We start from the raw sequence: 13,307 nt of genomic DNA, 5'->3' as shown, positions 1-13,307 counted from the left end.
TCCAGGGGTCAAGGGATTCTCCCACTTCCGTCTCCTGAGTAGCTGGGACTCAGGCACACCACCACACCCGGCTAATTTTTGTAGAGACGAGGTCTTGTCATGTTGCCCAAGCTGGTCTCGAACTCCTGGGCTCAACCAAATCCACCCACGTCAGCTTCCCAAAGTGCTAAGATTACAGGTGTGAGCCACCAGGCCCAGCCCAGGCTTATATTTCTTTGGGAATTCATTTTTGCTCAAAGAAATCAATTGTGTTTGGGAATATATAATGATTTTTTAAATAGGCATGATTTTAGAGGAAATACAGTTACGTTTGTGAGGAGTTTGACTTGTGAAGAAGCAAATTATCCAGAAACATTTTAATACTTTCAAAGCATCTTAAATGATCTGACCTGCTTTAAAAAGAAAGCTAGGCTGGGCACAGTGGCTCACACCTGTAATCCCAGCACTTTGGGAGGCCGAGGCAGGTGGATCACCTGAGGTCAGGAGTTCAAGACCAGCCTGGCCAACATGGTGAAACCCCATCTCTACTAAAAAATACAAAAATTAGCCGGGCGTGGTGGCGGGCGCCTGTAATCCCAGCTAATCGGGAGGCTGAGGCAGGGACAATGGCTTCAACCTGGGAGGTGGAGGTTGCAGTGAGCCAAGATCACGCCACTGCACACCAGCTTTGGGGGTGACAGAGCCAGACTCTGTCTCAAAAAAAAAAAAGAAAGAAAGAAAGCTAAACATAGAACTAGATTGATATGAGTAAGTTACAAAGCTGAAATAAGTATAAGGTTAGCATATTTAGCAGTGCCTCAAGTTTTAAACTATTAGCACAGCATACTCTGGGGTTCCCTGAGAGATTGTTGCGTAAGTGATATGCCAAAGATGTTAAGGCTTTTAAAAATCTTTAACTTTTACTCAAATAGTGGTTTGCCTTTCTGCATTTGACCCAACATATTGCCAGTGTTATGTTTTTCTCTCCCTCCGCACATCTCTCCAGGTAAAGGAGCTTCCCTAGGGTCTGGTGTTTTGTTTTGTGGTTTTATCCTATTTTTTGGCATGACCATTCCTTATTTTTCGAAATGACTTTGAGACAGCAGTGGCAATGGTTCACAAACTTGGACTATGTGGGTTAAAGTACATACTACTGCTGCAGAATGGAAAATCAGTCTATCAACCTCTGTTTTTAAGTCAGATACTTCAATTTTAGTTATTCAAAGGTTACTCTGTGTCCAATTTATTTATATACACACACAAAGTTTTAGCCATTAAAGTTATTTGCTGAAACAAAAAAAGCTCTATTCTCTGTGTAAATATACACATTATTAGATGTTTTAAAGTTATTTTCTAATTTTATAATTGCTTATTAAAGGATTACTATGGCTGTCTTTGCATAATTAGAAAACATGTCATAGCATAATACATTTATCACATGTGGTACATTCATTATTTCCCAGTCTCAGTTTTTGTTCCATTTTTGTTATGTTCTTTTTAAAAATATCAAAGGGATATAATATAGTTAAGATTATATATGAATCGACTACTTAAAACATTTACTTTTGTGAGTGATAACCCAAGATGGTTGTGAGTTGGATTATCACGAAAGAGCATTAAACCAAGCCTGTACCAAATTAATGAAAATTAGTATGTTAACTGAGGAGTCTGTTGCTTTTTATTCAATTAAGCAATTTAAATGTGAAATAAAACATTAATAAATGATAAAGTGAGTTTATTATTTATTATCATGGTTCTAGTTAGTGAATGGCATAGCTTTATTTCCAGCCACCACCTTAAGGTATCATTTCTTATAATTACTGTCATGATTTTTTAATATATATTTTATTTACTTATTTATTTATTTTTTTTAGAGAGAGGGTCTCACTCTCTTGGCTCTGGCTGGAGTGCAGTGGCACAATTATAGCTCACTGCAGCCTCAAACTTCTGGGGTTAAGTGATCCTCCCACCTCAGCCTTCCAAGTATCTGGGACTACAGGCACATGCACCACACACAGCTAATTTTTTTGTGTTTGGTAGAGATGGGGTCTTCTGTTTCCAAGGCTGTTGACTTATTTTTTACTTGTTAAATTGTTACTTTTATAATAAGACAGAAGTTTGTGAAAATTTGTAGCTTATTGTGCAGTTACTATGCCAGAAAACACTTATTGCCATCTAACTGCTACATAAGTTCTTATACTCAAAGAATTGCAAGGTTTAGTTGGCACCAGCTGTAATCTAAACAAGCTGACCATGACATGAATATATGTGATACACAATGCATAAGTTCAGTGCTTGACATATAGTAGGCACTTAGTGAATATTTGATTGAATGAAGTAACATTTTATTTCATTTTATTTTATTTTATTTTATTTTATTTTATTTATTTTTTTGAGACAGAGTCTCACTTTATCACCCAGGCTGGAGTGCAGTGGCATGATCTCGGCTCACTGCAACCTCTGCCTCCCAGGTTTCAAGCAGTTCTCGTGCCTCAGCCTTCTGAGTAGCTGGGATTACAGGGGTGTGCCACCACACCCAACTAATTTTTGTATTTTTAACAGAGATGGGGGTTTTGCCATGTTGGCCAGGCTGGTCTCGAACTCCTGACCTCAAGTAATCCACCCGCCTGGGCCTCTTAAAGTGCTGGGATTACAGTTGTGAGCCACCGTGCCCTGCCTGAATGAAGTAACATTTTAATAAATATATAGAGATACAGGTATAGATAAACACAATCATCTATGTCTTTAGACATATTTGTATACAGTATAATGGATAGCATTTATGCCCTGCTCACCACTGATTCTGATTCTTGCAGTTTTATGGTAATTGGAATGAAATCAATAAACAGTCTACTTCAGTATATTCAGAACTGTCATTAAACCTTTCTGTGATGATGGGGTGTTCTGTACATTGGACATGGGATGTCCAATACAATAGCCACTGTCTACTTATGGCTATTGAGCACTTGGAAGGGCTAGTGATGCTGAAGAACTGAATTTTTAATTTATTGGGTTTTAATTAATTTAAATAGCCACTTGTGGCTGGTGGCTATATGGGAAGGCAGAGGATATCAATCACTTGAAGTTCAGGTATTGTGTGTGCCTCATTTTGTCTTACATTTCAATATTTCTCATCTGTTAAACTTTTTATCAGAAGTTGCTCACCAAAAAGAAAATGGGGTTTTAAAAATATGTTACTTTTTTAACCCAACTACCACCTAATAAAAAATGTAGTATTCAATGTGTTAATAAAAAATGTAGTGTTCAAAAGATGGATTTAGGGGTAGGGGGTAATCAAAAGACTGGGACAATCCCAGTTCAAACAAGTGTTGCCAGGATAGTTGAGAGTTGGCTGTCTCATAGTAGGATTAGTTGTATAGTACTTTGGACCAGAAATGATGTTGCCTTTCTGCCCTGTCACTAAACTAATTGAAATGAATGGGTGAATCATTTAAACTCCGTGAGCCTCTGTTTCCTGTATATAAAGCAACTATCTTATGCTTTTTTTCCAGTTTGATCAAGAGAGATTCAGCAAGAAGAAAAGCTCTGTATACATTTCAAAGGTTATAGGCTTATAGAGAAAGACATCTTTTGTAATATATTCAGGGCATCATTGTTCTATTGCTATAAGGTTACTAAGTTTCCATTGCCCATGAAGGTTTGACTAAATGGGTCAAACCTCTCTACTGTGAATTTCTATTTCTATGGTGGTTACAAAAGTAGTCTTTTAGAATACCTGTTTTTTGTAACTAACTTTGAAATCCAAACTAGGAGTGAAAATAGATTTTTTTTTTCACTGCTTCCAGAAATACTTGATAGGAAAAAGAAGAAAGAGATGATTTCTAATTTTTAAAGTGATTTTTGGGAAGTTTGATTAGTTCATAAATATCTTGGGTTATCTAGAGAGTTATACATAATATCTGTAGGTGATACAGATAAATTTTTTTTTTTCTTTTTTAAATTTTTTTCTTTTTTTGAGACAGGATCTCGCTCTGTCACCCAGACTGGAGTGCGGTGCCATGATCACGGCTTGCTACCGCCTTGACCTCCTGGGCTCAAGCGATCCTTCCACCTCAGCCTCCCAAATGGCTAGGACTACAGGCACACGCCACCATACCTGGCTAATATTTGTATTTTTTGTAGATGTTTTGCCATGTTCTCCAGGCTGGTCTGGAAATCCTGGGCTCAAGCATTCCACCCATGTAGGCCTAGGCCTCCCAAAATGCTGGGATTAAAGGTGTGAGCCACTGTGCCCAGACCAGATAACTACATTTTTAAAGATTACTTAAATCACTTTGGTTGTATCAATTAAGGGGCTTGTTAGAATATTAGCACTATTTTTGATACCTAGTTGAAATTTTGGTATCCCCATGATTACATAAGGTGGCAAGAAGAGATTCAAAATGGGAAAGTATGTGGGACAGTATTGAACATTGTAACGATCAGGCCTAAAAGAGTCCTCACAGTAACACTGTGACTGGCTTAGGGATGGAGTTTATGTGGGACCCCGTAAGTGGAATAATTATTGACTCCTTGTCTAAAGCAGTTATTGGAGCAACACCCCAGAGTGAAGGCTTTAAGCACTGGTGAGATGACTCTGTCTTTCCTCTCCTCTTCTCCTGCTCTGTATTGTGTGTAGGGTGATGTTGGACTCGCTATGGGGAAACTATATGGAAATGACTTCAGCCAAACTACCATCTCTCGCTTTGAAGCCTTGAACCTCAGCTTTAAGAACATGTGCAAGTTGAAGCCACTTTTAGAGAAGTGGCTAAATGATGCAGGTAAGTGACTGTATAAGACTTTGTCATTCATTGGAATTTTACAGGGGGATTGTTATAAATTGGGGTTTATATTTCTTACTCTATTTTTGTTGTTACAGAACCTTGAAGCTTACTAATCCTGGGAGGATCATTATAAATTATGGTGATATAAATCAGAAAGCTGATTCATTTAAATATTCTAGTAATTACAGTATAAATAATTAGCCGTAATTTTTAGCCTGAAATACTCTTGTATTTGAGCCAGGATTAGGAACACACACACACACACCCAGTTGAAGGAATAGGATAAGTAAGGCTTTTGTATTTAGATAAGCTTGAAGTAGAAGCTTATTGTTTCTTCCTTGATGAATTATCATAGAACTTGTTCTTGCAATAGTTCTGCTTTTGTTATTTCAAATGACCACACATTTCATTCAGAAAAGTTGGACTACTAGCTTTGTCTTAAGTTTTTTTGTGCTGAGAGTTCCTTTTGGAAGATTGGAATTTTGAGTCACAGGATCATAGACTATGAAAGCTGTAGGAGTCATGTAGATCCCTTAAACTATGGTTCTTATTGTAGATATGAACAAAAATTAGGCCTTTGGAAAAGACAAACCTGAAACACGCATCCTTGGACAGTTTTATTCAGTAGCTATGGGTGAGGCCTAGGCATCTGTTTCCCAAGTCCACAGATAAGAACCACTGGTTTACTCTTTCCATCTTATTTTACGTGTAGCAGAAACAAACTCAGATGTGTATGACATGCCCAAGGTTATTAAACTGTGAAATTATAGAACCCTGTGATTTAACTTCAGAGAATTTATAAATATTTCATTTGTTTCTTTTCTTTTTACCCTAGATTATACCAATAAAATGAGAGGCCATTTACAAGATAAATATTAAACGTTCAGTAATTTCTAAGAAACTTTCTTCTTTTTATCCCCAGAACTTATAAACAAACAGAACTGGAGACATAGAGCTGAGTTTAAGGATAGGAATAGTAAACCTCTTCTGTCTCAGAAACAGAAATCCAAACATAGTGGTAATATTGTCAACCATCCTAGCAGAAAGAATGCCAATAAGGGCAGCAGAAATATCCATGGTAGTAAATATATATATATTGGGGGGGATAGGGGGTGGGTAGGGGGAGACATGGTCTCACTCTGTTGTCCAGGCTGGAGTGCAGTGGCACCATCTCAGGTCACTGCAGCCTCCACCTCCCAGGTTCAAGTGATTCTCCTGCCTCAGCCTCCCAAGTAACTGGAACCACAGGTGCACGCCACTGTGCCCAGCTAATTTTTGTATTTTTGGTAGAGATGGGGTTTCACCATTTAGCCAGGCTGGTCTTGAACTCCTGACCTCAAGTGATCCTCCCGCCTCAGCCTCCCAAAGTGCTGGGATTACAGGTGTGAACCACCATGCCCGGCCAATAAGCAATATTGTAATGTAGGTTATGTGAAAACCTTTTCATACTTGGATGTAGCTTATTTTGTCAGTTTTGTTGTTAATATGCATATTATGCACATGAATCACTGTGCTCAGCTAATTTTATTTCTGTATTTTCTTCGTTCTTACAGAGAACCTCTCATCTGATTCGTCCCTCTCCAGCCCAAGTGCCCTGAATTCTCCAGGAATTGAGGGCTTGAGCCGTAGGAGGAAGAAACGCACCAGCATAGAGACCAACATCCGTGTGGCCTTAGAGAAGAGTTTCTTGGAGGTCAGTGAGGATTTTACTTTTCTGTACATGGGATTGTCTGTGTAGTACTTAACATTAGTACTTAGTAGAAACTGTAGGTGGTAAAAGATGACATGTCAGCCTCTGCTCTTATGGATGATTATAAATAGGTGAAGTAAGTAAGTTACTAACACAGGAGACAGAATCAGAGTTCTGCAGGGTTCAGGAGAGACTAGAATCACATCCATGCAAGCACTCAGTATGAGAGAGGTGGCAGCTTACCACAGGATACATAGGAATTAATTCCACAGACTAGAAAAGGTGGGGGGAAAGTACTTTAAGCAGACGAAACGCATGAGCGTTTCCCCCTCAGAGTGGGGGAGAAACACTGGAGTGAGGGAAACCATAGGGTGTATGAGGAGACACTCTAGTAGATTGGTTGGTTAAATTGTAGTGTCTGTATGCCTGGAATAGTAGTTTGGGACTGGAACACTAGAGACCTTGAGTGTTAGGCTATGGAGCTTAAGTTAATGCAAGAGATATTTGGCAATTATTTTTTTGTACCAGGTAATATCATAACAAAGCTTTTAAGAAAATTTTGACTTCTCTAATTCAGAAAAGACTTGAGCACATTGGGAGGACTCTGAATTAGGAGTTTTTGTCAGCTCTGCCACTTAAACTGTGTGATTGGGCAAATCATGTGATTTCTTTAAGCTAAAGGTCCTTCATCTGTGAAATACCTGCCTTTCTTACTGTGAGGTCCAAATTAGATAGCATGAAGCATGGAGAAAGGTTAAATTCCTACTAATACATGTGGTTGTACTGGTATTTTGTGAATTTCATTCACAATTAATAGATCTTAAAAATGAAAAACTATAGATATTCAAGGATAACGTATTCTAAGTTAATATGAATAAGTTTAATAGGTGTATGTTCATTAGAACTTCTATCTACACAATCTCTTTGTTGAAAATGGCCTAATGTGGATGGTCATGTGTACCCCAGCTTCAATTTCTAACCTGACGTGATTATGCCAGTAGTTCAAAAAGTTATTGCAAAGGATAGCTTTTGGAATTACATCTTTTCACCCTGCAGAATCAAAAGCCTACCTCGGAAGAGATCACTATGATTGCTGATCAGCTCAATATGGAAAAAGAGGTGATTCGTGTTTGGTTCTGTAACCGCCGCCAGAAAGAAAAAAGAATCAACCCACCAAGCAGTGGTGGAACCAGCAGCTCACCTATTAAAGCAATTTTCCCCAGCCCAACTTCACTGGTAAGAATAAAAAATAGGGAGTGCAAGCTCAAGGGCTAATTTTTGCAATTTTACAAATGACCTGTTAAATCAGTTTATTTCATAATAGTAATTTAATGAATAAATACATCAAATAAATGCATGTAAATTTGTATTTTAGACATTATCAAGGTAATGAAATTCTCATTCTCTCTTTCCTTATCTCTCGTGCGCTCTCTCTCTCTGCTGAGGTCACTGGTCTTGAGGTGCCCCTGCATGGAGGGTGAAATCTCGTGTTGTTATTAACCCAAGAACTTATTGGTCTTGCTTATTTTTTATTTATTTTTCTATTTATTTTATTTTTTTGAGACAGAGTCTCATTCCATCACCCAGGCTGGAGTGCATTGGTGCGATCTTGGCTCACTGCAACCTCCTCCTCCTGGGTTCAAGCGATTCTTGTGCCTTGGCCTCCCGAGTAGCTGGGATTACAGACGTGTACCACCATTCCCGGCTAATTTTTTGTACTCTTAGTAGAAGCAGGGTTTCACCATGTTGGCCAGGCTGGTCTTGAACTCCTGACCTCAAGTGATCCCTTGGCCTCCCAAAGTGCTGGGATTACAGGTGTGAGTCACCATTCCCAGTCTTTTTTTTTTTTTTTTTTTTTTTTTTTGAGACAGAGTTTCACTCTTGTTGCCCAGGCTGGAGTGCAATGGTACGATTTCAGCTCACTGCAACCTCCGCCTCCTGGGTTCAAGCGATTCTCCTGCCTCAGCCTCCCGAAGTAGCTGGGATTACAGGCGCCTGCCACCAGACCCAGCTAATTTTTTTGTATTTTTAGTTGAGACCAGGGTTTCATCATGTTCTCCAGGCTGGTCTTGAACTCCAGACCTCAGGTGATCCACCTGCCTCAGCCTCCCAAAGTCCCAAAGTGCTGGGATTACAGGTGTGAGCCACTACGTCCAGCCCACCTATCTTATTTTTTAAAGTGAACAATTTTAATTCTTTCATCGCATTTCCATCATACTCTTCTCTGGTATAGTTCATTAGATTACTCTGTAACCATGGGAGTAAATTTGCTGCTGATCCCAGTTATCTCAGAAAATCTTGTTACTTTTTATTCATGTTGAGTCCTAAAGCCCAGTTTATTAAACTTACACTCACGTGATTAAGTGACAATAAGTTACCAGATAACCTTCAGTTCTGAACTTGTATTAAAACAATCATCTCAGGTCTTTTACTTTGAAACAACATATAATCCTTTCCTGTGAAGCCTCATTGAGTAACTTCTGCTGTTTGCATTATTCCTAGACTGAAGAGACATACAGTGGTCGTATGACTCCCTTGGTTTTTAGGATGATTATGAATTTGACTTCTACATTGTCAGGATTCAAAAGATGGGAAAATTTTGTTGAGTTTGCATTTCTGTTCTTTTTAAATTTGGTTTTATTTTATTTGAATGTCATTCCATACTGGCAGGCTTTTTAAACTAAGGTCAGCATTAAAAGCACATGTTAGTTTATGTGAAGGTTGTAGTTGTTAAATGGTGGGCCTGTAGTCATAAAGTTATGAGATAGTTATGAAAAAGATAATTATTAATCAACAATTTTGTTTTGTAAAGGTGATGTTTATGTTTTAGATTTGTACTAAAAGAAAGACAGTATTTCTTGCAAAACTAGAATTTTTTGTTATTTCAAAACTAATCCTTTTTTTAAAAGTTTGCTTCACATTATTTTCATAATTTTATTTTATTAAAACCAAACCTAAGGCAATACTGCCCCCCGACAGAGTCAAAAGTAAAAGTAATACATGTACCACAGATTCCCTGATCCTGTCAAATAGTTTTCTTGTTTAGGTAAAGTTGATAATTAGTATAATGTTTCTTACCGACTTAGAGTATATCTGTCTCAACGCTATTGAAATTTACGAACTTTTTATTATTTATTTTTAAAACCCAGGCAAAGCTATCTGTGATATCAGTGAACAACCATCTTCCAATAGCAGCTTTCCAACATAGGATGTCAGGTGTCTCAATTCCAAGATCAAAGAAAGACTGTAAAATCATTTCCTCTTTAAGTTTTGATTTTAAGTGCTTTGTCCATGTTTTCATTTCTGACCTCAAGGTGGCGACCACACCAAGCCTTGTGACTAGCAGTGCAGCAACTACCCTCACAGTCAGCCCTGTCCTCCCTCTGACCAGTGCTGCTGTGACGAATCTTTCAGTTACAGGTAAGCAGCTGCCAGGCCATGCACCTGCTGAGCACATGGGAGGCCCGTTTTGGGTTATTATAAGAGTCTACCATTAAGTTGTGAATTAAGGCCCTAATAAAGATAGGTGTTGCTCATAAATATAAATTTTCTTTAAAGTAACTCCTTTCCTTAAAAGCCTTCAATAGCTGTGGCTTTTTGCATTCAGAAAAACATCCAAGTTTGTCAATTCGTGAAGGTTATTTCCGGTCTGAACCTGATCTCCCACTAGTCTTTTGCCTACCCACCCTCAACACCCAGGAGGCCTCCATCCATACCTTTGTAAACATCCCTACAATGGAAATGTCCATCTTAGCCTGCAGTTTTTGATCTGTTACTGATAAAACTATACCAGCTTGTATGTCAATTTTCTTGGAAATATTCTTTAGCTTTCCCAGGAAACTATTCATTTCCATGTACCTGTATTATAAATGATTTTATTTTTACACACCTGTCTTTCCCAATAGACTGCACTTCTCAAAAGATTTGATTATTCTTTTTGAACTCTTGATGCCTAGCTCAGTGCATGACATACTCACTATAAAATGAATGTTTTTTTTTTCCTTTGGCCTCTTTTAAATAGCAGATTTTCCAGATAAATTTAAAATCACTTAGCATTGTCATCAGATGTTTTTTAGTGATACATAGTGCATAAGACATGCTGTAATTATTCACCAGGTTGGTTATTTGCTAGTACATCATTGGGTAGATTAATGATATTTCATTATGAAGCTTGATTTAACCTAGAGGTAGGGACTTTTATTTTTCTCACTCATGTTTTAAGTTTACAATGCCTCCTTGGCTCTATGACCTACCCATGATGTAAAAATTGAATAAATGGCTTTATATTATATTAAATTTCTACATTATTAGAACATTTTTGTTTATTGTTTTCTGCATCCAATCATCCATTAATTTTTGCTTATGTTAAACAGTACTTCTTGACCTCTCCTGGATGTTGGACCTTTTTAAGAATTTGAAAGCTACAGACTTTTCCTCACACAAAATAGACATATACACAATTTTTAGTAAAATTTAAGGAGATTTATAAATGACAACTCCCATCAACCTCCCACTCCAAGGCTATTTGTGGATACCTACAGGTTCCAGTTTTAATAACCTTGGTTCAAGAATATATTTAAGAACCTTGGTTAAGAATATATATAATATTGAGCATTTCCACTTAATAAGCAAACTGTTAGTGATTGATTGGCATTGTGTTGGGCACCAAGAACGTGAAGAACCATCTCTGAGGACCTTGTTGTCCAAACTGACTGCCAGTCACCTGGTAAATTATGAACTGAATCTTACCTTCCCAACAAATTATATTGCTTTAGGTCTAAAAATACCTGTCTTTTACAGAAATTTTTTTTAATAGTTTACACATTAAGAACAAATAGCTTTGCAGTTTTCTTAAAATATGGGGAAAATCAAAGTAATTTTAGAGAGATTTTAATACTCAAAACTAGCTAAAAATTTGCATCAGTTTTTGATACTTCTTACCACTCACATTTTCTTGAACTCTTACTCAGCCTATTTATGTGGATCTATTTGTGATTTTTTTTCTGACACGTTGATAATTTTTCCTGGAGTGAATTTTTTTTAATTATTAAAAACATTATTAGGAAATTCAAACAGGAAAAACAATCACAAGTACCATTTTTATTTTCTCTTTAAATCCTTTTTATATGTACATGTATGTACAGTTTCAGTAGTATTTGTGCAGTACAGTATTTGATTGCAGCCTTGTGAATACTCTAAGCAGAGGACTCAGGCTCTGCCTGGACACCTGACCTACAAAAACTATGAGATGATAAACTGTGATGATTTAAGCTGCTGAATTTGTGTCATTGCTCCTTGAAAGAGAAGAAGAGTCAGTGTCAAGTGGGTTTTCTTTTCTTATTCTTTTATCAGCCGTTGCTCAAAACCATGCCCCCTTTTAATTTGTTTCTCCTCTTTGGACTGTAACTTTCTTGTACAGCCTCTTTTCCTCTGATATTTTTATACTGCCTTCTTTTTTTCTCTGTTGAGAAAAGTAGCATGTTTCTTTATCATGTTATTTATTAAAGACGGCCAATGTCTTAATCATACAACTTATCTAATGCAATCTGCTTTCTTCCTGAAGACTTTTTTCTTGGGATTTCTATGATTGCTTATTTTAAATTGTTTTCTTTGTTTTCCTGAGTTAGATCCAATGTTTCTCAGATGCCCTGTCATCGTCTTTGATTCCTTTTTGTCTGGAGCACGTTCTCAAGTAATTTTATTTAGAAAGGGTACATGGGAGGTAAAACTTCTAAATACATGTATAACTGAGAAGTATTTATTTTGCCTTCACAGTTTTTTTTGGAGTTTGTCCAGTTACAAAAGTATTTTTCCTTTAAATTTTGTTGTGTTTTAGCATCTGGTGTTGCTAGTGAAAAGTCTGATTTGAATCTCTTTTTCCTTGTTTTTTCTCTTTGTAAACCTTAAGGGTTTTTTAAAATCTTATACTGTTCTAAAATTTCACTACAAGGTTTCAAAGAAGGGGCCTTTTAAAACTTGCCCTCATTGGCCTTCAGCAAGCATTTTCAAAGTGAATTAATGTATTTCTTGAACTCTGGTAATTTATCTTTTTTTTTTTTAAGTTAGGATTTTTTGGCATTCACTCTGTTTATTCATTTTGTGTCATTTGCAATGTGCTGTTGGCTTTTTTCATTGTCTGGTGATTTTTGTAGTGATGAATGCAAGATTACATTACTTATTATCAGTAGCCTGTAAGGGTTTTTCGTGACATTGTGTAGCTTCTGTTACTCAAGAGTCCCCTCCCCTGAATGGAAGGGCTCGCGGTGAGCTGTGAATGTGAATAAAGAACTGCCAAACTTTATTTCAGCCTATGAACAGGGAGCAGGCAGGCAAGCGAGGCTTTCTGTCATACTTTTCCAAAATGAGGGGTATCTTTCCTCATGCATGCAAGTACCTACACTAGAATCCTTAGCGTTCCATAGTCAGATTTTATTTTCTTTCAAGAGTAGGTGACTTTGGTTCTGTTCATTTGAGAGGTCTGGTAGAAGGAGGGAAAGGCCCACTGTGAGAGCTATTATGTGAATAGCCCTTGAATCACCCTGTTCTCTGACCCTATTTCCATCTACCTCAGTATCTGACAAATAACCCTGAGCTGGGACTCTCTGTGAGGTTCCATCAGAGTGAATAATTTCCTCCTCTGTCATAGTCTTCTCCTGTGCCCTTCTGGGTTATGGTTGATTTCTCCACCATCCAGTTTTATCCTTTTTCTCATTTCGGCAAATCTGTCTAAATCTCAAAACCTCTGATACCTGTCACCAGAGCTCTTTTTCCCTTTTGTATCTCTTTACTATTATTTGGAATAGGATTTTAGAAATGGAGGGGAAAACCATATCCTTAGTACTATCTTCTAAGAA

General features: G+C 37.4%; 1 protein-coding gene across 7 annotated transcripts in view; it reads left to right on the top strand.

Moving 5' to 3' along the window:
- The window catches only part of POU2F1 (POU class 2 homeobox 1), a 203,492-nt gene that overhangs the window by 171,137 nt on the left and 19,048 nt on the right, over positions 1-13,307 (top strand). For all 7 annotated transcript variants that reach the window (XR_008672515.2, XR_010129124.1, XM_019026198.4 and 4 more), the window contains 4 exons: positions 4,619-4,760; positions 6,317-6,456; positions 7,510-7,689; positions 9,768-9,873. Coding sequence is in view for 5 of the 7 variants with exons in the window: in XM_019026198.4 (XP_018881743.1) it covers positions 4,619-4,760; positions 6,317-6,456; positions 7,510-7,689; positions 9,768-9,873 (568 nt within the window). In the remaining 2 variants the exon portion in view is untranslated. The remainder of the gene's footprint in view (positions 1-4,618; positions 4,761-6,316; positions 6,457-7,509; positions 7,690-9,767; positions 9,874-13,307) is intronic.

This window comes from Gorilla gorilla, chromosome 1 (genome assembly GCF_029281585.2).
Source record: "Gorilla gorilla gorilla isolate KB3781 chromosome 1, NHGRI_mGorGor1-v2.1_pri, whole genome shotgun sequence".
In the NCBI taxonomy this organism is placed as follows: Eukaryota; Metazoa; Chordata; class Mammalia; order Primates; family Hominidae; genus Gorilla; species Gorilla gorilla.
This window is presented reverse-complemented; position numbering and strand designations above follow the sequence as displayed.